The sequence below is a fragment of the Gallinula chloropus genome (assembly GCF_964237585.1).
Source record: "Gallinula chloropus genome assembly, chromosome: 5".
Classification (NCBI taxonomy): Eukaryota; Metazoa; Chordata; class Aves; order Gruiformes; family Rallidae; genus Gallinula; species Gallinula chloropus.
In genome coordinates, this window is record NC_140090.1 from 54,131,008 (window position 1) to 54,157,782 (window position 26,775).

Here is a 26,775-nt window from a genome sequence, read left to right on the forward strand (position 1 = left end):
GGCCGTGTCACCCAGAACCGTCCCAGAACCCGACCGTCCCCGCGTCCTGGAGCCGCCCGCTCCTCCTCCCATCAGCCCCTCTTTATACTGAGCAGGACGTAATTGGCATGGAATACTCTCTTTGGCCAGTTTGGGTCACCTGTCCTGGCTTCGTCCCCTCCTTTCTCATTAATAGAGAAATATGAAGAACTGAAAAAGTCCTTGACTGCCTGACCACAACTAGAAACATCAGGGTGTTATCAGCACTGCTTTCATTTTAACTCTCAAACACAGCATTCCATCCGCTACTACAAAAGAAGTTAACTCCATCCTAACCTGACTTGGATTTTAAAAAGCACATCAAAAGCAGAGAAACACCATCTCACTATTGCCTGTGAACGCACTAAACATTGGTCGTGAAAAAGCCCCCTCCTTCCCAGGTCATCTAAAGCTGCAGAGCAATATGAGGTAAGGCAGCCAGACAGCCAAAATTTTATACCACGGTGAGCAGTCAGGAAAAGATTGTTTCAAAAAGTATGGAAATTTGAATTGCAAATAAAGTTTTTATATTTGTTAAATATTTCAGGGGTTTTTACGTATTTATAGAATTAACTGTCATCTTCCCTTCATTACCTGCCAAAAGTCAAATAAAATAATATGACTATCTGGGACAAAAGTCAAATTCTACCCCCCAAGATAAAATTTAAGAGCTGTATGATTAATTTCTTTAGAATAGTCTGTATTTATATTGCATTAGAAATAAATTATGAACACAGATGTCACCATTTTCTGGGTAACAAAGTAAAAACATCAATTAGATACAGAATACAAATACAGTTTAAACTGAATTACATTGCTTCAATTAGGGTAGACTTACAAAGTATGGTTTAAGTCTCAAATAAAAGCAATCAGCAAAAGTGTGAATTTCCGGGTAAGAGCTGAGAAACAGTTTTTTCCAAAGATGCAATATTTCAGAGGATTATCTAACCTTAGTAAAGACTGGCCCCTACGAGTAGGCTCAAAGAGTAATCCAAATACCTCCGAAATCTAGTTCCCAAATAGACTTTTACTACTTGAACATTGTACACAGTCCTCAGCTCTGCACCAAAATTTGTTTAAATGGTCTGAAATTGAAGCACAAACTTTATTCTTTCCATGCCATTGTACACATCACTGAAGGGTACCAGGGGTGTCAGAAATCTACAAAGCAGCTTTACTAAGTGTTTAAGCTGGAGCATAAAGTTTGCTCTTTACATGTATCCATACATACCACTAAAAGTTATCAGTAGTGTAGAAATTTACAGATTGTCTCAATGTTGATAAACATTAATGGAGGCATCTCTAAATATTTGTTTTAGAGACTGCTGAGGATGCATTTTCTATAGTACCACATACGAGGTTGGGTCCTATCACCGCAGGTCCTCACTTTCAAACATCTAAGGCTGAGAAAACTGTTTCCAAATTGTACACTTAGGAGTTTCAGTCTCTGCTCTGTCATAGTGTTTTCACTTGTCTACTACACTGAAGAATCTTCTGCTATGAAAAATGTCACCCAGAACAAGGGAAGTCACTTCTTCAGCTCTTTTTAAAACAAAACATCGTAACAGTGACAAAATAAGAAACAGAAATCAAGGCATTACCCATGCAGTGGAGCTGACTGGCAGCCCAGCTCTTGCAGCCCTCCAGGCTAACCTGTACTCTGTTCTGCAGGAAGGAACCAAACGGTGCTGTCAGGAGGACGGATAACTGAAACTTGCTACCAAAGAAAAAATTGTGTGTTCATCTTCCCTGCATTCTGCAGGTTTTTCAGTTTGGTGCTATACTCATAAGATTTAACAGAAGTTTGTGCTTCAATACGGTAGGTCGGCATTATGATCAAAGAGCGCTCTGTAGCAACTAGGTGTGCTTAATAAAAAAATATTTCCAGTGCAAAGGCTATATATAGCCCAAATTCAGTGTTGTTAACTCCTGAAGATGAAAAAAATGCCAAAGCCCGAGCTGTGGTATCACCAACGTACTGCCCTCTGCCTCTTAGGAAGCTGGATGTCTGTATCCTATTTAAATCACATGCTCTTAGGTAGCAGAGCTTGGAGACACTCATGGTTCTGCTAAACTTAAAGACCACTTGAGCAAAGAAGCTCCAGACATGTTCTCTATTGTTAGGGATAAAGTAACACTTCCCAAGCTCTTATTTTGTTTTAATTGAGATAGCCACAATGCCAACTACTCTTGCAACAACAACAGCAGATTAATCACTGAACTGCTTTAAAAATAATAAACTATGTTTAGCAGTAACATGCTCTTAAAAGGTTCCTCTGCCATCAGTAGAGAGACACGGGCGAAATATTAATGGCAGAGAGATCTTCAAATGACACTGAAGATTTTAGTTTGCACCACTCATGCTGGTGCTGCAGCAAGCCCTGGGCATGTCAGCAGGCGTTGCAAACCCCTGGAGCATCCCCTGGCTGCTGGGCCAAGAGACAGGAATGGATGAGAGCACCACAGCAGTCCTCTACATTAGAAACAGAGTAATAGTCTCGTGATCTGGTACTGTGAGAAGTTGCAGGAACACAGGAAAGACATTACTCAAGTGCCACTGAAGACAGGGAATACACGTTAAGATTCCTTTGATGCCTTAGTAAGGATTAATATTGGCTTTTTCTGGAAAGAAAAAGGTTAAAGACATTTAGAGTTACCATTTCGGTATTACAGTTTGCTTAAGAAGATTATATATTGTCATTTGTTTAAAAATTTTAAGCATATATTAGAACATAAACCTGTAAACTAAACTAGATCCATAAGATAAAATTATTTCTAAGATACAGATACTAACATTCATCCAGATCTTAGGAATATATGTTGGCTACCTAGTTCATGCTGTATTTCAAAGAAAATCTACCCTCAGAATTAGGAAACAAATGAAAGTAGAAACAAAAGAGCATCACAAAACCTACAACAGCCATTGCAAATTCAAACTGTTTCTACTACAACTTGTCTGCTGTGGCACTGCTAACACTGTGTCACAGCCCCATCCTATCAAAGGCATGGCAGGATGGGAAATGCCTCTTGCAACAAAAGCACCCTCGAGCCTTTTGCTGGGTTATGAAGTAAAGATCCTGATCATTATTACTTTTAGCAAAATTTTAAAGGTGTAAAATGGATTATTTCTGTAATATAAAAAGGTTATTTTATAGTTTCCTGTAACAGCTCACCCATGCATTAATTTCTTGAGTTTATAAAAATGGCATCTAGATATAGTTTCCCATGGCTTCCCCTTAAATATTATTCACTCAACATACACATTCATTTTCTCGTAAGTTTCTCACTAAAGCCTTTTTTTCTTAATCCTGCCTACTACAGAGGAACATCTACGTGGCTAGTTCCTGCTAAGAAAAAGAAAAAAAAAAAGAAAAATGAAAAAAAAGAAAAAAGAAAAAAAAAGAAAAAAGAAAAAAAAAGAAAAAGAAAAAAGAAAAAGAAAAAAGAAAAAGAAAAAAGAAAAAGAAAAAAAAGAAAAAGGAAAAAAGTAAAAAAAAAAGAAAAAGGAAAAAAAAGGAAAAAAGAAAAAGGAAAAAAGAAAAAGGAAAAAAGAAAAAGGAAAAAAGAAAAAGGAAAAAAGAAAAAGGAAAAAAGAAAGGAAAAAAGAAAGGAAAAAAGAAAGGAAAAAAGAAAAAAAAAGAAAAAAGAAAAAAAGAACAAAGGAGACATTTTTATTGAACTCTACCTAGATATACTGGATTTTTCTTCACTTTTAAAAACTGAAGGCATTAAAAAATAAATAAAAAACTTGTTTCTAAATAAATGGTGAAAATAGTGCAACTAAAATATTGAACTGCATTCATTCCATGTCAATAACTTTTAAATGGAAGAAGTGTCCCCTAGTCAATATTCAACAGATATGACAGCTGAAGTTAAGCAGCAGAGCGCTTAAATTAGATTACAACTGTGGAAATACTAGTATATTCAAAATGAGGACTATGTCTTCCTTGCCAAAACTCCTGCATAACTGACAGTTACAGAATTCTTTTCACTCCAATTTATCAGTCTTTAAAAATAAAGCCACTTCATACCACATTTACTATTTCTATTATGACATTTGAAATGTGCTTTGAGATTCCAAGCTACCAGGAGCATTCAAGTCGACTACTAGTTTTCAGTTCAAATAATAGCAAAGTGTAGAACAGATTAAGAAAAAAACAAACACAGAAATTAATATAGCTACATTTTTGCAGGGAGGGTAGGAAATGTGAGGAGAAGAGGGTTCCTTTTCTTCTGACTCCATTTATCTAGCTATTGATGAGCATGTATTCTGGCTGCTCAGACATGCTGGGAACACTTTCCTTCCCATTGTGTAGTCAAGAAGGGAACTACTGAAGAAGAATTCGAGGATTAATCAGTGTGTTAATTGAGGTTATCTAGATCATGATAGATAGGGGCAACATACTAAGGGAGTTACTATGGCAGACAAAACTCATCTGTTAAAACCAAAATTAATGGTTAAACCAACTTGAATTCACTTTCTCATTGATTTTTAACCAGCTGCAGTGGACTATAAAAGAGCTATCAGGGAAAGCAATCCATTAGCTGTCAACTCAGAATGCTTTAAGAAGCAATTGCTAATCCTCCATTATCATCTCACTAAATCCTAATCTCTACAAATTGTTCTTGGAAGAAGCATTAAACTCGTCATCAAACCAGGTCTTTAATGCTTCTTACTTATTCAACCTGTAACCCATTACAGATCATACAAAGTACTTAAACTTTTAAATCCAATTAAATAAATCAGATGGATACTGTCACCGGCAGGTTTTCCCATGTTTTGTGTGGAAAAAACCCCTCACAAACAAAATCCACACCCAAAACCTAGGAAAATGCAGCATTATAATGAAAAAAATCCCTCTTAAAATTCATAAAAATTAAGAGACTGCTGTTATGTTTCAATTTTGCATTGCAATAGTGTTTCCTATTATAAAAGGCTATAAAACATTCTTACTAAGTGGTAGAGATAGATTCATTAAAAATTCAGTACTTACATCAGATAAACACTAAAATAAAAGGATATCATTTTTCTCACCTTGTTAAAATTTTGATTGTGTCACCTAGAATTGCACGAGATGGAACCAATAAATTGGGTATGACTAAACCAGTAGGAAGTTGATATAAATTAATAAGGTTCTAAGACATTTTAGGAAAGGAGAAAACAGTGATGGAGCTTCAAAAAATGTATAGGGATATTAATTTCATGGAATAGCTGTCAAAAAATGAATATCTCCTTCATATTTTGCAAAAAGGAAACAATTCTTCTGCTTCCCAGTGCCAGATACATAGTTCATTTGAAGTCTTTTGATTACAGTTCTGGTGAGAGCAAAAATATTAAAATTAACAATTGCAGGTAATGATCTAAAAATCTTCAAGTTCTTCATTTGGGACAAACACAACCTAGAGATGGTTAAGCAGAAATGATCAAACACTCAGCACAGGAAAAAAAAAGGCTAACAAATCTAAAATGGAGACAACAAAGGAAAACAAAAAAAAAAAGAAAAGATGTCAAAGTGATGCAAAGGACATCATCTATTCTACATACACAATCAGGCTGAATTCTGTCATTAACAGTAGAAGTTTTACTGCACATGACCTCTGAAAAAACACACATTCATACATATTGGAACATGTTATACACCTGCAAATAACAATGGATGCCACCACTATATTAAACAGGATACAGGGCTACCTAGTATGCAATAAAATGTTCCAGTTTTAATATTATGTATTTTCCTTTCAAATGCAGTATTGCTTTATCTTCTCCTAAATGTTGAGGAGTGTAAACAAAATGTAAAAGCCTTTTCCTTTCAAAACGGTGTTATTCTTCACCCCATTTCCTGCTCATGAGAAAAACAAATACACTACAAATTTACTGATGAAAATGAAGCTTACTTAGTACCTTCTCTATGGACTAAAGGTAACTTACTCTATTTCTTAAAGTTTTTTTCTTAATGCATTGAAATATTCACTAAAATCATAATTTCTGGAAACAGACCGAACATTAAATACAGAAGGGGAAAGTGTCAAAAAAGTGCTAAGTTATAAAACAAAATACACACGGAAGTTGTTTTTTCTTCCTTTGGGAAGCAAAGAATCATAAAGCCCAGACAACTTAAAAAGGGTCCATCTTCCACTTAAAAATAAGTTGTGCAACAGCATTTCCAAAGACATCATAATTCAGAACATACATCCTCTCCACTCAAATTCATATTTTATCAGAATTTTAGAGTACCAGTTACTGTTGTAAAGTGAAAAAAGGTCATTAAAAAAAAGTTAGCTGGATAACTGTTAAAAAAATATAACCTATGTGTCAACGGAAGTTAGAGACATACACCTAACAAACAAATTTCCAAAGTGACAGTGTAGCCATTCATATATCAAAAAAGAAGTTATATATAACCAAGAAGCAATTACAGGTGAATTAAGACAGAAATTACGCTATAGCATTGAGGAGAAAATAAAATTATTTAGCCTGCTATCTTGGTGATGTATTCGGTCATCAGAAGACAAATCCAGCAGCTGTAAACACAATATATTGTGATGTAAAGGAAGCCTGGAAATGGGAAAACACGGGAAACATATCAAAGCATACTTGGCATTCTCTCCAAATGAGGGTCATGTCTTCTGAAGGAGTAAACCAACAGGAAACTGATCTGTCATCAGAGTCCAACAGCTCAGATTGCTACTCAGTCAACAAATCATTCATACAACTGGAATTACAGCTCTCAGATGTCAGGCAGGAAGATGCAAAAAAACACCAGAAGTATCCAGAATCACCTGGGAACTGGCAAGGAACATGAAGGATAAGGACTTGCATATTGGAAAGGATGAATGCATGAATCCATCTACTGGACCACTACACAATGCCTAGGAAAATGCCATGCTTCAGCAGTATATTCACACCAAGAATATAATTTAAAAAAATCACAACACAGAATGTGGAAGATAGATCTATACTGATACAAGGAAACATGAATTTCTGAGGGTTGTTCTCACATATTTTATGCCTACATGGAACAGATGAGTAAACTGTCACCGTGTAATGGTAATATGAAAATTACTGACTTAAATGTAATGATCATATGAAAACTCCAGCAGAGAGGAACTTGACCACTGTTAAGGCTTAAAAAAAATTCTCCAAACTCTTCCCCATGAAATAAGGTAAGGAAAGACTCAGAGGCGAGTGGATAACTTGACAACTTTCTACCTGATGGATGCAAGCAAATACAGAAAATTCAACTCCACTGGGGCCACTTAAAAGATCACAAAGACAGTAAACATCAGAAAATGTGATTGTATTCTTATAGTCTATTATTCTGTTATTTCTCACAGCAAATCTTCAGCAAGTTAAACAGCTGCTTCTTGGAACAGAAAGAAAAGGGTATCAGGCGATCAGTTTTGACTCAGTTCTCACAGAAAACAGATGCTGATTCCAAACACGATCAGAGTATGATGCAGCTCAGTTATGGCAGAAAAGGATGATGACAAGGGAGACAACAGCTGTTACAAATAATAGCTGAAGCTTTTCAAAAGACTTAGGAAAAGGGGGAAAAAGAAAAGAATATAAAATATAAGAATTTCAAATAACACTGTCATCTAATCTGGGAAGGTATAGAATTCTTCCTCTCTGAGAGAGAACATGTCAGGGAAAGACAGCAAGTTAAATGATAACACATCCTTTCAAAAATAAAATCTTGCCCAAGCAAATTATTCAGGAAAACAAGAGAATTTTAAAAGCTATTAGGTAAAGGCAATAAATGAGGCATTTAAGTGTATCAGTTATAAGAAAGCTATGAAAGAATCAGATGTTCCACTAAAAGATCAGGCATCAATTATGAATACTGCAGGTAAAATAAATTACTTTGGTGCATTGATCTTTACCACAGAATAAGATAAAGAAACATCTCCTACAAACTTTATATTTCCAGTAGGAATCACTTGCAGAGAAAATTAAGCACTTACATAAAAGGAGCATCAGGAAAAGGTTCTAGAAGATGACTTTCTAAGGCTTGTTGCAAACTTCAGGATGTTTGCCGAGAAATAAAACATAAGCCAATTTTTTTTTTTAAAAAAAAAGTACCAGAACAAATGGATAATCACAAACAGGTATCAAAAGACATTTTTAGCTTCCATAAAGTTGGACCAAGAAATTCCAGGTACTTCTCTCTCCAAAGACTTTCAGAATATTTGTACACTACAAAAGATAAATATAAATATAAATAATTCTTAAAATTAAGCAGAAAGGTTACTCTGCTCAACTGGAAACAAGTATTGAATTATGTCTTGTAGGTGCCTGCATCAGTATTTTTGACTCTAATACAGCAAATGTCAGAGAAATGGAAACTAAGGCGAGACGGATGGCACAGGGCAAGAAGCAAGCAAGACACGATACCACCATTGGACCTGCACAGTAATTACACAAGACACTGAACTTAGAATTTTTTTTCTTATTAGGTAGAATTTTAAAGGACATGGACATCCTTCACGATATATTTTTCTGAAAACCAGCATTTTAGGTTAAATGCTACCAAAAGAAAAATAAGAATGCTGTCAGCAAAATTACAGTGAACATGATCTTCTGGGACATGACTGTTCATTGAGACTTATGGCAGCTTTTCAACGAAGTTCAGAGGTGGTGAACAATTGTGTGCTCAGGTGAAGATAATGATGACATCAAATGTTCATTTGACTCAGAACAGAGGTGGCATGGTCAAAACAGCATGTTCAACTTGCTAGCAATCTTTCTGTTGGGGAAATTGAAAAGTTCCACTAGTATAGCCTGTGATATGTGGAATTCTTTCAAGCTTCTTTCTCTTCAGTAGTGCCACACATCCCAGGTGAATCCCCGGGAGAAATACTACAGGATCTTGATGGAAAGCACAACAGGAACTGATCCCAGAACGTATCACTGGACTGTAGGCACAGTGCATCATCCTGGGGCCATTTCCTTCTTAGCTCTTCAATAATTCCCCTACTGCAGAAGTTTTATCATAATAAATTAGGCATCCGAGAGAGCATGCTGAACCTTCACTATACATACAATTCCACTAGCTGTTCTGACCTCCTGAGATTCTAAATCTGTCTTTCTCATTCCCTCTCAGCACAAGGCCTCTGTTCCTATCTCCCTCTGCTGTCCTGTTCTCTCCTGGCATTTCTGGAAAAGGTTAACTCAACAGCAACAATGAGATAATGGGCGCAGAACACTGAAAACAGCATTCACTATTTCACTCCATCAGTAAATCACAGGCTGCTTGGCATATATCAGAAAAATGAAATGAGGAAAGACAACTTCTTCTAGGTTCACTGTGCACGCGTCCTGCAAATAATACATTACTCGGGAATAACTGTTACATGACCCTGTTTCAAAGATTCTACAGAACCCATCAATGAGATTTCTATATAGTTACCACAGTCTATGATCTGAGAAGCAAATATAACAGAGTATTTTAGATCCCATGTTTATTGCAAGATTAAGCCCAAAACCGTATTTAATTTTAGAAACATGCAGTACCAAACCCTCCTTTGATCCTATCTTGATTTCATGTAAAATCTTGACATACACAGTTTGATTTTATTTGAGGTGTGTTTACAAAAACATCTAAAAATCACACTGTCTGTAATGCGTTTCACAGTGACTATGCATTCTAGTTACACAATCAACTGCTTGTCACTGTAAGTCGGTCATTTGGTAGAGTTTCACATGGTTTACAGAGAAAGTACCTAGGCCTTTGGAGAACTGTGTGGTTTTTTTTCCTCTGAACTCTAATAAAAGGGTTGAAGACTTCAATATTTTTAAATGTATATCTTTATTAAGCAATGACCTTGAAACTTCTGGAAGTTCAGTTCTCAAAGAACTGTTTCAGCTTGAAGCTGCAAAAGTCTGTGACTCTGCTTTCTGAAGAACAAGACACTTCTCTCGAACAGAGACTTCTGAAGAGAAACTCTAACCACTCATGCCTCTGACATGAAGCTCACAAAAAAATATGAAACACAAGCAGGTTTGTTTGTAATACCAGTGGTCTACCTCCATTGGCAATTTGTTTCACATTAGAGTAAATATTGGCTCAAAACAGTCACTGAGGTGGTCTTCAATTCTCCAGCATTAGTGCAGTGACTATTTAGATTATAAAATGTTGCCTTAACTTACAAAATGGGTAAATACTACATTACTTCAACTACTCATCTCACAATCTTTTTTTTTTTTATATACTATCTCCTTTTAAAGCCTGAAGTTTACAGCACAGCTTTTTTTACTAATGATAAACATCATTAGCAAAGCTGCACTTGCAGATCCTCACGAAAATTTCAAGGCAAGGCAACCACTTCAAACTAAGAACCCCACAAAAATCATTTAATCTCTCCTAATTCTTATCCAACTACCAACTGAGCACTATCCTCATTTCCATGAAATACATGGAAAGGAATGGAACATACCACTTGGAAAGATGTAACTTTTAAGTTATTTTTAAAGCAAAATCATCTGAAACCACAAACTCTTTTAGTGCTTTGATGTTCATGTAATGGGACTGTGACATAAATGCTACAAATCAAGATCAACAGCATAACTGAGAGTCACACAGAATACAAAAAATCTGTCAAAAACTTTCTACACAGATACTAGCCCACCGTTCAGTAAAATGGGCATTCCCGTTGGGCATGACTGTGGGAGACTGAACAAGTTTGAATGTGTCTCCTCACAAGTCACATGCAGAGCTTCCACCAACTTCAGTAGTAATAAGTGAAGATCCACAGGCTTAATCTACTTTTATTAAAATTAATACAGCTTCAGTACTACTTCAGCAAGGACAGGGTAAGTCCCTGTAGTCAACCCCATCACTGCCTGGGGAAAAAGACACATGGTGTCTTTTGGTGCACACCATAGACTCCAGTCATAATCAGGATGCTGAGCCCAAGCTGGTTGTTAATAGTACAGATTCATTCATTTATTATTCCTTGTTGTTTTCAATCCATTTCATTATCCTATTTGCAACCAAAATACTCCCAGCTCTCCATTCCAAACAGCAGATTATGCCACTTAATGGCAATTAAATGTCCTAAAGGCATTAAAAAGGCTATTACCAAAACATATTTTCAAGCACCGGTATAAATCATTTCATATAGGCTTTGAAATTCATAATTAGTGAGCCTTCAATGCGAATGTCTGTGTTGGGGTCATACGTCTTGGTGTTAACACAATATTAATCTTCAATAATAACTAATGATATTAAAACATTCCCTAAACTACTAAGACAATCTGAATATGTAAGAATTTTAAGATGATAGACAGTTTCTTACCCACCTTTGTTAAGTTTCTCTGATACGGACATTGATTTTAAACTCCAAACCTAAGAGCAGGACAAATAAGGAAATGGGACACCACTTAGCAAGCTTATCTATTTACACTTCAAAGCTAAGCATGTCAGTTCAAGTTATGAAAAACATTTTCAGTTAATTAGTTAATTAAAAAAAAAAAACAACTAAAACTCTGTTGATGCTAGGATCCTACTATTGGAAAAAGGTTGAAAAGTGAAAGGAAAATCAACTATATCACCTTGCCAAAGAGACACAGAAAAAACATTTGACAATTTTTCTCCATTTGTGTTAGTTGATGTACTAGAACAGCTCTCCTACAAACCTTGTCTCATTTGCCATCTGAGATCCCTTCTAATAAACATTATTGTTAGAACAGACTTCTTTTCCCTTATAGACCAGCTACATTTAACAAAAGTCAGCTATGAGCAAATGCTGAACAACAGACTAGGCTAAGCAAGTCGCTCCTTTGTAACTGTTTATTTTAAATGTTAGCTAGAGCCCACTTATTCTCACTTATCTCATTGGGTTTGGATTTGGCTAAGGATCCCACCTACTCAGAGAGCATTTTGACTCTATCTATAGAAGACTACACCATACTGAAAGTGTTTCTTCCTTGTGATGTGAGATATGGCAACAATAACACTTCAGTTCTAAAATATAACAAGACAGCAATATAAAACATAGTAGTTACTAAAATTCCCAGTGACAACTGACTATAAAGTTAGGCCAGAAAGCTTTAAATGGGGTTGTTATAATGGCAGGTTTTGGTCTAATGAGTGTCCCAAATTCACTGCAGGATAAAAATAAAGAATTATGAACTAGAGGAACTGGCTTGTTAGAGTGTCTCACATACAGCCTGCCCTGCTGTCAGATACACCCCTGTTATTCAGGGACATATTGTGGCTATATGCAGAGATACACTTTTAAATCACCTAAAAAATTAAAAGCTTCCTTCCCTTCCTCTTTAATACTAAAGTCTAATAGATTTCACTGTCAGAAAATTATTGATTACATACACAACCAATGGCACAACCGAGGATACCAGGTATTTGCTAAAATTTAAGATAAGACTATACCACCTTTGCTATACCACCTCTTCCTTCTCTACAGTGCCTATTTACCGTGTTTTTATTTCACAAATCAGAAAACCTGAGCTTGAAGAAGTGACCGCTCATGGTCTCTGAATTTTCAGTAAGCAATAATCTATGGTGTGTTACTTTCATTGAGGTTTGAACAACTTTTGGGGATGAACTGCAGACTAATAAGCAAGCTGAAATTGTGAAAATGAAGTCATTGTATAGCAGCTGTCTGTTATAAAGGCTCTACACTGTCAAAGTCGCCCTTGTTCTGGTGGCAGTGGAAAGTCAAGGTAATTTCACACAGTTTTAACAACAAAGGGCAGAGCTCCACAGACAACAGTGCAGCACAGAAGTTTATCCATACAAAGTATCCCTATCTATGCAGTACAGCATAAATCCTTTCAACACCTAGCTAGAAAAAGGTTTTTGTTCTGTAACCTAGGAAATACTAACACAAAGTAACTAACAAAGACATGAAAATAGGTTGAATCTCTGCTACTATGTGTAGGGTTTGAGGTTTTGTGGATTTTTTGTATGAACTTGTTTTCTGTACCTACTACTGAAATCGCATCTCACATATATTTAATCTAACATCCTCCTATTCCATTTATTTATGTGTTTCGATTATCCCAACCTTCATTTATGCAAAGCTGAACTGAACTTAGAAGCTTTTAATTATCTCTTTGCCAATGCAGAGTTGGACCAAAATCTGGTGATAATTAGAAGAGCTTCATTATGTTTGGACTCTAAATTCTTTAACAAGCTTTAATTACTAGTTCTCATGTAAAACATTCAGTCTAGCGCCAGTCTGTGGTCTATCCTGCTTCTTGCCGTGATTCTTACACAAATGCAGAGCAGCCTATGGCTCCCACTGAATACTTATATATGAGAAGTTCATCAGATTCCAATTTTATACAAAAATCTAATTAATTTATTTTTAAGTAGTATTTGTTAAGGAAGAAGCCCAAGAATCTGTTCTAATAAACAGGATTACAAACCTGAAAAATATTATTTAGAAGGTGTTGGAATGTTAAGGGATGTTTGAAATAATAATCTCTAGTTAAATAATTCAAATGAAATGTATTTCACTAGATATAATCTTACAGTATCTTCTTGAAAGCATTTTAAAATGTAAGCTCCCTTATAAATGCACACTGTTTTTAAACAGACAAAATTTTTGCACAATACCCAAATAAAACATCTCACCAGAATTATTAATCTTTTTATCACCTAGCATACCTCATCCTCATGGTAGTACTGTACCCACAATAACCTCTTTACAGTAAGGACTTCCAGCTTAGGCTTTTCCAAAACACTTCATTTTCTACAGGTTCATCAGTCACCAGCCAGGGTCATTGCTAAAAACCAGGGATAAATGTATTTTAATCATTATCTAACTTGAATAAATATGTAGTCATGTTTCCAAAATACGGACTCTAAACAAACCAGGAATGAGGAGCTCAGTAGCTTCTCAAGCTGCCTATGTTCAAGGTTATAGATGCACATCGCAGCAGCAAAGCTGCGCTGGCTACAAATCCACTACTTCTGCCAAGGTACTCGAGGGTAGCTTTTCAAATGTATGTAAACACAAGGTGCAATCAAGCCTTGTAGGGTTCCCAGCTACTGAAAGTCAGTCGATGCAGACGATCTCTTTAGTCTCCTAGAAAACATCCTTTTCAGTATCAGGCTCTTCTTTCTTCCTCTCTTAAAAATATCACGCACTAATATTTCAGCTTCATACATTATGATTAAATCCAGCCATCCAAGAACTAAAACCTGTAAGAATTCCCTACTGCAGGCAGATATTTCTAAAACCAATTTAAAATATTAAGTTACTATTCTCGCTTTTCATTTAGGACTAAGTAAGCCTCTGTAATGAATGTGCTCCAGATATGAAAAGGTATTAGAAACACTTCTTTCCCTCCATGCTTTTGTAGAAAACAAGGCAGGATAGTTAATGCTGACAGAGCCAAGGCAAAGGCTGTGTCTCCCCAGAGCAGGCCGAACTGTGCTGATGAGCTTCTTGGACACGATGGGTACAGCTCACGCCGTCATCTCCACTGCCTGTCCACCCCCTTTCTTCTCTAAGGCAAGGTGACAGCAGTCACCAAGTGAAAATGTTCACCTTTCCCAGTACAAACAAGGCTTTGGACTGTAAATCCTGTTACACTAAAAGTATCCTTAGAAGGATACTGCACTTTCTGTGTTGCTTGTATTATCACTATGAACATCAAGACTGTCACCTTCTTAGTTCAGAAGGTAGTCAGTTCAGGCAAAGTTACAGCTACCTCACAGAGCAGCTTTGGTAAGGGAGAGCCTACATGATCTACAAAACCTGTTGCAGAAGTACATAGTCTTAGTCTAGCAGCAGATGGCTTCATTTCTACATTGCTTTGAGATAATTGGTGAATTCAAAACAGTGCACGTTATAAACTCAGAAACAGCGTTCAATGACTATTGTCACCTGTTAGATATAGAAATTGTTTTAGTTTGCAACCTATATTTTTCTAGCATTTTTGATTGATGGAAACTGATTACAATCAACTTTATTACATTGAGAGCTGCTTATTTGAAAAACTGTATGACCCTGTGAAGTGTTTGGTGTGTTCTATTAGCATAAGTTATAAAACAACTGTAATCTAAAAGCAAAAGAAGCCCAAATGGCTTAAGGAAAAAGTCGTTGTTGTATGTATGTATTTATATTGCCATTTTGGCTTTTCAGTTATTAAAAAAAAAAAAACCAAAACAAAACAAAACCAAAAAAACCCCACAAAAAAACCCCCCAAAACCAAAAAAAAACCCATACAAACAAAAAAACCCAGAGAGGATTGAATTTTAACATTATGACCCTTATGTAGCTGGGCCAGATTTCAGGCTAAAGACTAATGTGGTTTAGCTACTTATGAAATAATTATAAAAGTACCTCTACCCTTCTAAATCAGGAGCACTGACACTCATCAGAATAATCCCCTCAGTTAAGTTCCTGAACCCAATGCCCAATGAACCCTGGCAGTGCAAAGATTTCATATTTGATACCATTAAATGGCAGAAAAATCACCATCTCATTTCAGCACAACTTATCTCTAGGTTTCAAATAACACCCCCCTCTCTCTTCTAAATTCACTGACAGATTGAGCAAGAAAATTAATTTCCTCTCCAGAAAAGACTGCTTTTTAAAAAACAGTAACAAAGCTCACCCCTTTGGAAGGCAATTAATAGACGTTTTTTAACAAGTATCACACAATCAATCCCAAGTTACAATTTCTGGAGTATCTTTACTACTTTAATGATACCCCTCTGACCTCTTGTACTATAATTCAACTTTGGGGGGGCAGCGGGGAAGGTAGCCAAGGTAACAAATATTCCCTAGTTGTTTTTTTTTTTTTTAATATTCAACAGTATTACTGAGTCACCAAACAGGCTAGCTAGCTACAACTCTCAGCCACTCTGAGCACGCTACTGGAAAACTATTTCCTTATGCATTAAACCGGGAGACATAAGTAAACATTAGCATTGCACAATGCAGCATAATTCTGCAGATTAGCAGCACTTTTTGATGCAAGTTTTTTAGTTTTGTTGAAATCCTGATTGCATTTAGAAGCAGCACAGGAACTGCAAGATAGACAGTACAATTTCTCCTTTTCTTGCCAAACTCATTAGAAAAAAACCCTTGTCATGGCAGCAAAAACAGACCATCAAAGCCCTTCCAAAAGACTAACTCCATCTTATCTCAAATGCTCGCTTTACAAGTTCTGACATCAGCGAGAATAATCAGATCTGGAAAAGAGGCTCTTTGCTATTAATACTAATTTAATGGTTTGCTGTTGCACAGTGCTATAGCCCCTCTATCTGGTAACAACCAGCAATCAAGGCTCAGTTCCTACTGAGCTACAGTCTTGAACTTTAGCAGTAACAATGCTGTGAAACAACGTGATGATGATTTCACAAGCTTGGTTTCAGAAAATAAGTAAACCTTAAAATACAACTTGACATCCCTAATGTTTTAGAAAACATTTTCTACCTGTAAGTGTTAGGAGAAAGCCGGTGTTGGCATGTATCTAGCTGAGGAAGTGATACAGGGAAAAACTGTACAAACCCAGAAATATTCTTTTCGGGGATAGTTAAAAAAAAGGTCCCGTAAGGAAATCATTTAAAAGTGATGTGCAAAAAAAATCATGACCCATATGTCTTGGTTCCTAAGCAACCACAGTTCCCCAGAACACAAAGATTTTACTACAGAGCATATTTCAGACAAAGAATAAACAGGGTAACGGTACATTTTTCATGGTGGTACTAAACACACTAAAAAGAAAATGTTCTAGTGGAACTCAGGAAGCTCAGTTCTAATAAGCACATTTAAATAATGCTGACAACTTTTAAAAAGCAGCACTTTAAAGCTGATGTACATTTACTTACACAGGCATGTTTTGAAAGCTAAGACACAGTAACAGATTTAATCACACAGATGTTCACATAAATTGACCCTCATTCTGCAGATGCATAACTCTACAAAAAAGAAAAGGCATCACTTGCACACCCTAAATTAGGCCAACATGTTTGCAAAATAGGGCCATATAGCTATCTCATTATAAAAACCAAAGACTCTAAGCTACTGAATTCAGCACAACTTCTACATGGAATACTATCAGGGTATTCTTTTCTAACAAAGTTACAAAACGTCTCAGTAGAAGTCTTTTCATACAGATTAAAACACCAATTCATTTTTCTACAAAGAACACCTTCCACATTGCTGATATTGTCACACTGTTAACATGTATCTGCCCTAGGAGTGTAAAATAGAAGTGCGGTGACAGGGATAGGGGGTGGGAATGGGACACAACTGCAGGGCCCTTAGAATGTCCAAGAAACTAATTCAAACTTTAAAGGAAAAGCCATAATCATAAAATCATTGAATGCTTTGGGTTGGAAGGGACCTCAAAGATCACCTAGTTCCAACCCCCTGCCATGGGCAGGGACACATTCCTCTAGCCCAGGTTGCCCAAAGCCCCATCCAGCCTGGCCTTGAACACTGCCAGGGATGGGGCTTCCACAACCTCTCTGCGTGACCTATTCCAGTGTCTCAACACCCTCAGAGTAAAGAATTTCTTCCTAAGGTCTAATCTAAACCTACCCTCTTTCAATGTCAAGCCACTACCCCTTGTCCTATCACTGCACTCCCTGATGAACATTCTCTAAGTATTGGTAGGTCACAATTAGGTCTTTCCAGAGCCTCCTCTTCTCTAGGCTGAACAAGCCCAACTCTCTCAGCCTGTCTTCGTATGAGAGGTGCTCCAGCCCCCTGATCATCTTCATGGCCCTTCTCTGGACTTGCTCCAACAGCTCTTTCCTGTACTGAGTACCCCTGAGCTGGATGCAGTATTCTGGGTGGGGTATTATGAGAGCAGAGTAGAGGGGCAGAATCACCTCCCTCGACCTACTGGACATGCGGCTCTTGATGCAGCCCATGACACAGTTGGCCTTTTGAACTCCTAGCACACACTACCTGCTCATGTCAAGCTTGTCATCAATCAGCACCCCCAAGTCCTTCTCCTCAGAGCGGCTCTCAATCCATTCTCCACCCAGCCTGCAGTTGTGCTTGGTATTGCACTGACCCACATGCAGCACCTTGCACTTGGCCTTGTTGAACTTCATGCGGTTTGCATGGGCCCATCTCTCCAGCCTGTCAAGGTCCCTCAGGATGGCATCCCTTCCCTCCAGCATGGTAGATGTGACCAGACATCTTGGTATCGTCAGCAAACTTGCTGAGGATGCACTCTATCCCACTGTCCATAGCACCAACTTCACCAAAAAGTAACACAAGAAAATGAGATGTTAAAGCAAAAAGAGAAAGCTTTGGAATTTGTTGGACATATTTTACAGGGACTAAAGTAGGAATTTTTTCAGGTATTTCAGACCAAAGTTTCATTATATCTTTTTACCCAGTTACATATTCATTGGACAGTGAGTCTCTCCCATTTTACCCGAGCTTTTCCCAAAGGTTTGATTTTTGCAGAACTATAAAAATCAAACCACACTGAGGGAAAAACATAAATCAATTTGGACTTAATCAGTTGTTAAACATCAAATGAAGTGAATTATCTTTGAAGACGGTCACTGCCTCCTACAGTCAGCAATCATCAGAATTACACACACACAAACTAAACCAAGAAAGAAGCATATTGTAGAAAAGGCTGGAAATCATAGAACTCTCCTATTTAGAGGCTACACGAGAAAGCCACCTTTGGAAATGCAAAATGCCGCCCTTGAAAGACAGAAAAGATGGAATACTGGAAAAAAAAATTATAGGGCTTACGTACTTTTTCTATATTTGTAAATATTACTAGAGTAATACTGAACATATTGATAAACTTTTGGAAAAAAGAGTTTCTGAATACTGTAGCAATAAACATTTCATAAATGTTCCCTGCTACCAACAAATTTCACCGGGAAGAGTTGATCTAATTAGGTATTTAGTCTATGAAAAGGACACTGAAATTCATAGATGCAGTTGCTATTTTAATATTCCTTGTGGCTGCTTTATTAATTTTTCTGCTCTTGAATGCATTTACCAAAGGACCGCAGAAACCTGTGTGATAAAAAGCAAAAACCCACTCAAAAAGCACTTGTCCACCTATGTGCATTTACTTCCTCTGTGTGCTCCCTAGAAGCCATTTGAAGGCTCATCCTCTGTCTTCTCCTGGCCAGAAGTGCCTTTGCCTAGCAAGCCCATCCGCTCAGCCCTCACAGGGACCTGCTTTCCTCCACTGAAGATGTACTTTACTCAGTGGAGTGGCTTGAGATTCAGTATGAAGGGGAAGGTAAAAGTATGAAAGCAGGTTTAAGAGCTGTCCATCTTGGAAATTTAGTTCTGAGCAACAAGAAAACACAGCCCCAGTTTTGACCTGGAGCACAGCTGCCTTATTAAATGACACTTCTAACCCTGAACATATCGATCCAAGAACTAAGTCCCTTAGAGTAAGGGATCATCTCCATAAAAGAAAGTATCTCACTGGTTTTCCTAACTCTTGTTTTGTCTACTCTTGCAATGCAGAAAAAAAAAAAAAAGCCCTTTACCTATGATTAATAGCAACAGTGACAAGGAACCCTTCCACACAGCAGAACCTTAGACTTCCAAATTAAAAGACAAACTTAACTTGGCATTAGGTCTAGTTAGCTACAATGAAACCTTTGGGGGTCTTTTTCTGACCTACACTGCAAGGAGTAGCACCACAACTGAAGCAACCATCTTGCATAGCAGAGACTGCTCCTGAAGCTGCTGCAGTATTTGAAGTCTTGATCCTCCTCAAAAAACAGGTACTGTGTAAATGCAGGACAGGTACTGTGGAAATGCGCTGTTAAGACTGGAGTATTGCAAACTTGCTCCAACTTCAGTCTCAAAAAGAAATCACCAGGCTCAGAGGTATACAGAAGTCTCCAGGTTTATTTAATTTATTTATGTTTGTGATCAGGCAGTCCTATAAGACTTCACTAGACACCTTTCCTTGTGCAGTTTGTTTCCACACAAGTTATGGGAGAAATCAGCAAAACCAAACAATAGTATGTTTTAGGTACTTCCTGAAAGCCACATGAGCTACAGAACTTACAGCTAAAATCAAAGCCAAAGCCATACCAATCCAAGTATTTACTGGGCTTTGCAGGAGATTTCAAAGCAATGAGTCAGATGATAAATGTACTGCAACACTAGACACAATACTGTAGATAGAGACAGGTCTTTTGCTTTAATTTTTAATTTCCATTTTCCGTGGGTTTAGAGAAACCACTGACATTACTTTAGCATAATACTTTGCAATGAATCAATACTTTAATTTAATAATGGTATTTTGTTGTCAACATATAATATATCACATAATGTCCTTGTACGGATGCTAAAAGAAATATGCCAAATAAAACGCAAGGCTTTGGTTTTACCAGTGATCACGGGTTAAATCAATGTAACAAGAACCCTTAGAGCCCCCAGAAGAATTTTCTTCAGGGTTAAAAGGCAGCATAGAGTAATTTCGGCCATATCCCTTCCTCTCATCATACCAGTGCTGTGAAATCGCTCCCAGGTCATGGAATTCCAACAAACACTTCAATAAAAGAAAACAAGAGGAAATACATCTGAATGGAGCCGATGTACATATCAGTGAGTGGGACTTATTTAAGCATTCCACTTTCTTATGAACCCAGAGATAGCTGCATTAGTTTCTAAATGTAAAGGGGATTATAAATGGAAAACAGAATTTGTCATCCAACTTAATTTCTGAAACAGATAAAGTAAATTACCAATGTAAAATATTAAAAATAAAATAAGTTACAATAACTTCCACTCCAGTGGTGTGACTACGATTCTGTATTTATTATTTTTATCTTGATGGCAGCCTTCCTGTTGACAAGCATTTAAGATGGGAAACACAAATCTAATCATGTCTGCGGCACGTTGACTCATGGTATGTGAATAGAAAGTAAGTGGGTATGAAGAAGCAGCAAATGCTTTCAGAACTCCCAGTTCATTTCAGCTTTGCCCGGGTTTGTTGTTTTTTTTTTTTTTAATTCAAGAGCTTTTGATGCATTATAAATTGATAAATAACTGACATACTAATCTTAGTCAATGCTACAGGCACGTGCTTTACAGTCATGTGTGCTCCCTTCAGTTTCAATGACAGCTCATGATCATAATGCAAAGCGTTCACAGATACATGTCATTTGTTGGCAGAACGTTTTAGAGCTCTGGGAAGAGTAGGTCTGGTTTTACTATGGTTTGGCACCTCCCACAACACCCTCCAGTTGGTGAAAACCCCGCAGTTCCATCTAAGTGTCATCCTTAATGTGAAAAAGATATTTGAGTCAGTGCAAAATAAAACAAACAGCTTTTACCAAAATGTCAGTGTTGGTAACAGTTCAGCTACCAGATGCTTGTTACTTGAACCCATGCCGTGCATAACAAGACAGACAGAGATATGACTAGGATGAACGACTGGACCAGAAAATCTTTAGCGGGAAATCAAAGTCCATTCAGGCTGCCGTCTGGACTCATAAAAAAAAGGTTGCCATTGGACTCCACAAGATATATTGACAGAGAGTTCTGTAACATCTCTTTCCTCGGTTACTATGCATTAGTTGAGCCCCACCTGTCTGACCTCGGTTCTTTGCATTAGCCTTTGGTCATATGAACACAAGAGAAACCACAGCGCTATTTCATAGCTGAATTCACACAGGAATTCTTACAAGTACAGTATCTCAATTTAAAGATAATAACATTACTGAAGAACCCAGACTACCATGAAAAATGCATATTGGAAAAATCAGGGCATGACTCTCTAGAAATGAAACCAATGGCTTGATAAAAATAAAACCTCACTGGTGTTCCAGTCAGTTGTTTGATTTTTCTGATCTACAGGCTAGACTATCCTTCTAAATCAATGATTGATTTTTCTGTTGAGCACTGGATAAAGAGGCTCATGCTGAAAAGCCATAGTCCGTGCGTGATCACAAGAAACACATGCAGGCACAAGACACAGAGTGAGATATGATGAGTAAGTGGCTTTTGCTTAGTCAGAACCTAAAGGATCTTCATCAAGAACTTTCAAAACAGCTAACAGATAACTTGACTTTGAGTGAAACACAACCAAGAATTATTGTCATTATGCACACCCACAAAAAAGTGAGAGATTTCACAACATCTCCTCAGATGAATACACACACCAAGAAAAGGCTTTACCAACATTTACTTCAGGTGGGCAATCATCCGGCTTTCTGGAGAAGTAACTCTTGATTTGCCTTCCATTTTCCTAAGTCATATTTTGAGCCCATTTTAACGAATTAAAACAATTAAACAAACTGCAACATGAACTGGTATAAAGAAAGACAGCTGCTTCTTTTCTTAAAAGCTGTGAAATGCTAAATAACCTGCCACTCCTGCCCACACATGTGCCTCGCCAAGCCAGAGGATCACACAAGGGTGTGCCCTAATTTGAAAGCTGGGGCATCAGATTTGTCGTATCAGATTTGTATTCACACAGTACAACAGGATCCATGACTTTCATTTCAATAGCAGCTGGAGCAATGGGCACAGAAGGAACACGCAGCTCAACCTGTGAAATGAGGATGAATTTGCTTTTAAAAATTCCCTTTCTTTCTACGAGCTGTTAGTAGCAGATGCAGATACTTGCTTTGGGGTCACATCATGTCAGCAGTTCACAGATTGCATTCCTTCTCTCCCTCCCCTCCAGTGGATACTGCAGCCTCAGAGAATTTTACATGGACCCTCAGAGATGCATAGATGTATTAGGAAAGTACAGCTTGTAGGCTTAAAAAAAATGTCCACATGCCCTACAAATTCAAATCCTTTTTTATGTAATCTATTTAATCTTCCATTAATGATAATCTCTCCTATCAATGTGCCCAAACAGGGTCAATTTCTGCTGGATTTGCACTTCTTGCATTTCATCCTATAACCGAGCTGTATTTAATGAGGGGAAACACCCTGCTGTAAAAGGTATTAGCAGTCTCCCTAAAACAAATAATAGTTACGAGACTCTGCAACTGCCAGGAACATTTCAAGATTGTGGGTTTTCTTCTTCCTTTGTGTGTCTTGCATGGAGAAGAGTCCTGCCAGCTGGCCATTATTTATTTATCAGGATATTCTTGCCTTCTATACCTCGTAAGGAGACAGCATAGAGAAGCGGAAATTGCTGTGGATTTCTCTTACTTACCCAGAAAGATAGAAAGGAGAGAAAGAAGAGATTGCACAGGAGCATTTAAACCCCAACAGAACCCACCTGGCAAGCCTGAGCAGTATTTCAGACACACACAGGTCACAGCAGCTTGGTACATCATGTAAGACATCTGACTTGCACAAGGCATGGAAACAGAGACACAGGTTGCAATTCAGGCTCCCTTTACTGCTCTTAAGCAGTGTCTTACGCAGCTCCCTACACCTGAGCAAAATGGGCAGGCTTCAGCTCCAAGAAAGATTTTCTTTCTGGTAAGATCTGACTTCCTCAGGTTGCCCCCCATCCCACCCCCGCCCCGCCCCCAGCACAAGCAGGCTCTGACACACCTGTAAGGGGACAGTTCTGTCTCAATTACTGCACCAGACACTGGGGAAGAGAGTTACTGCGTTGTTTGCTCCTCTGATTTAGTGGAAGTTTCATTCGTGATCATTCCCAGCCATCCGCCACCTGCACACCCACCCACCCACCCGAACACATCCAATTCGCTGTGCTTCTCCCGATTTTGTCAGTTCACAAGATCGGTCCGCTCTGCATATACTCCCTGCCCCAGGGCTCGTCAGTAAATAGATTTAATGGACAAAATAAAGTTCAGATGACTTACTAACAAAATCCTCTAGCGGAACAGCCATACATTAGCATGCAAAAGGGGAGCTCTGGGCTGTAGAAGCAATTCAGCTGGTAGCATTCAATTGAATTGACGTTCCCAGCAGAAGCAACTAAGAGTTAATGGAAGACACACGGCTTCTCATTTCCTATGCCGCATCCAAGAAAACGCGTAAGATTACTATAATACAGCATAATCGAGCATTTCACTAAATAGCAGCACACAGAAGTTCTTTTGGCACGGATTGCGTCTGTCCTAGATAACCTTTATGAGCAGCTGGAAGTTGACGCACCCAGACCAAACGAATTTGCAGATTTAGCCCCAGTCTTTAGGTTTGTGCCTGGGAGGGTGGGAAGAGCCAGTCACCGAGCATCAGTCGGGGAACTAGCCCTCTCCTCTGCTTAAAAGGAATAGTCCTTCACGGCAAGACGATGCTGTGGCTACACACAGGAGGCAGAAAAGCGTTTGGTTCCATCTGCATATTCGCGGGGTGCCCTATGCTCCTTTGTAGAACTGGCGGCGGCTCTCTCAGGAGCCGAGCGCTGGGACGGAGGGAGCATCCGTCGGAAGCCCGCTCCCATCTATTCCAATAGAAAGTCAAAGTCCCTCAGCAGCGGCGAGGCAGAGGCACAACCCACGCCGCAGCTCCCGGGAATGGCACTCCCCGCTGCCCCTTCTGGGAGCCGCCGCTGTCTAGAGAGCCACCAACTGTACCTCTCACTCAGACGCGTCTCCTAAATACCTTCCGCAGAACAGCCTGGAAGGGGAAGGGGGGTGTGTGTCTGTCTGTCTGTGTCTTTCCTAAATTCCACAGCGAAATCTAGTCACCTCAAATACCTACTCCCGTCTCGCCATCCACCACAGAAGCGGGGAACTTGCCCGGGGGGCGAGGGGGGCGCAAGCGGGGGAGGAAAAAAAAAGAAGCGCAAACTTCCGAGCTCTCTGGCCTCCCGCAGGGCAGCAGTCGCAAGGGAACTCCGCATCTCCCCGAGAGGCGGCGGCAGCCTCCGACCGGGGCATCGCCCCGGCCCGACCCCGCCGGCGCTCGGCAAACACCGGGTTCTGACGGGGAGACGCGAGCGGGCGGGAACCCCGAGGGCGCGGGGCGGTTGGCTTTACTTACGGATTTTAGGGGTCGTGCTGGCCTCCGGCGTGGTGGTGGTGGACTCCTGGAAGGGAGACAAGGTCCAGGACGGCGCCGAGTCGTGGACGTAGATCTTGTAGGAGGAGGTAGCGTGTGCCGCAGTGGGCCAGGCGGGCAGCGGCGGGGTGCTGGGGGCGGCGGGCGGCGGCCGGGCGCCGCGGCCGGCGGTGCCGGGGGGGCCGCTGGCGGGCGGCGCCGTGTGGGGCGCGGCGGGCTGCCGCGCCGCGGTGGGCCGCGGGCCGCCCCGCGCCGGTCCGCGGGTGCCGGGGGGCCGCGGGGGGGCCCGGCTCATGGTAGTGAGGCGGGGGCTGACGCGGCTGGGCGGCCGCGGCGTGGCGGCAGCGGCGGTGGTCTCCGCGCCGCGGGGGGGGGCGGTGGGCTTGGAGAGGAAGAAGGGGTCCTGCCCCACGCCCTTGGCGTCCATCAGCTCGGTGGGGACGTACTCCTTGACGGAGCCCACCACGATCCACTTGAGCAGCATGAGGCTGAGCCCCAGGCCGATGAAGCCGATGAAGAGGGGTACCACGCACAGCCACGTCTGCTGCCGGTTCCAGACGATGCAGTCGCTGCAGCGCAGCTCCCGCGGCGGTCCCCCGGCCCCATCCCCGCCCGGGCCCCCCGCCGCCGCCTCCGCCGCCCCGGGCGCCGCGGCGCCGGCAGCCCCCTCGCTCATCCTAGGGGCCGTCCGCAGCGCCGCCGCGGCCCCGGGGCATCAGCGCGCCGCGGCTGCCGGCGGCATGCGGCGGAGGGGGGCGGAGGAGAGCGGAGCGGGGCGGAGGGGAGCGCAGCGCAGCAGAGCGGGCGGCGGGAGCGCCCCGCTCAGTCACGCCGCCGGCATGGCATGCCCCGCGCCGCGCCGCCCCGCGCAGCCTCCCGCGGCCGCGGAGTCAGCGGGACGGCCGCGCCATCCGCCGAGTGCCCTCCTCTTGAGCTGCCCGCTTCAGCCTCTTCGCTCTCCTTCTTCTCCCTCCGCTGTCAGGTTTTTCTTTTTTTTTTTTTTCCCCTTTTTTTTCCAGGTAATAAGTCGCAAAAATCAGCCTCCTCGATTTATTTTTGTTTTATCCCAGGCGTACGGCTCTGGCGGCAGGCAGGCACATTCCTTCACATTCACGCTCCTTCTCGCCTCTCCTCTTTTTCCTCAAACCTTGGGGTGGGGGATCTTTTCTTTCCGTCTGTCTTTCCTTCCTTCCTTTCTCCGCTCCCTCCCCCGCCCGCTCGGCTCCTGCCTATGCCCGGCCGCGGCGCAGCAGCATCCCCCGGCTGCTCCGCGGGGAGGCGGCGGCGCAGCGCACCCGCCACTCCGCGGCCCCGCGGCCAACCCGCGGCCGGCGCCGGGCCAGGGAGGCCGATCCGCGGGCGGGGCCCGGGGGCAGGAGGCACGGCTCCGCGCAGCTCCTCCGCGCCCGCGCTAAGTCCGGCCCGGCATCAAAACTCCGGCGAGGGTTCCCGGGAAAAAAAAAAAATAATAAAAAAAAATCCACACAGACACAAAAATTAAGACGAAGCCCTGGGGGGAGGACGGCAATGATCCAGTCGGCAAAAAAATACGGATCCAGCAAATAAATAGGCACGCAGAAGGCAGCTCCTGCCAAGCTTGCAGCTTCTGTTCAATTGTGCATTCCTATCGCAGCGCAAGGGAGGCAGGCTAGCGCGCAGAAAGTAAGGCGCCTCCCACCAAAGCCTAATGGTGGTTTCTTAATGCGCACAAGATAAATAAATGATCCAGGCAACCCTCTCGGGAGGGTGTATGCTACGGCAAGCGGAGCCTAGAAAGGAAGGAAAGGAAAGAAAAAAGGGTGGGGGAGCGCCTGAACCCATCCTGTGGTAGCGATCCCATAGGCTGCTGCCGCATGTCAAAAAAGGCATGTGCGAAGGGAG

General features: G+C 40.6%; 1 protein-coding gene across 2 annotated transcripts in view; it reads right to left on the minus strand.

Moving 5' to 3' along the window:
- NRG3 (neuregulin 3) overlaps positions 1-25,579 on the minus strand; it is a gene marked incomplete at its 3' end in the record, with an annotated part of 382,825 nt that extends 357,246 nt beyond the window's left edge. For both annotated transcript variants that reach the window (XM_084264712.1, XM_084264711.1), the window contains exon 1: positions 24,877-25,579. In XM_084264712.1, the coding sequence (XP_084120838.1) occupies positions 24,877-25,570 (694 nt within the window). In that variant the 5' untranslated portion in view covers positions 25,571-25,579. The remainder of the gene's footprint in view (positions 1-24,876) is intronic.
- Between the last annotated feature and the right edge of the window lie 1,196 nt (positions 25,580-26,775).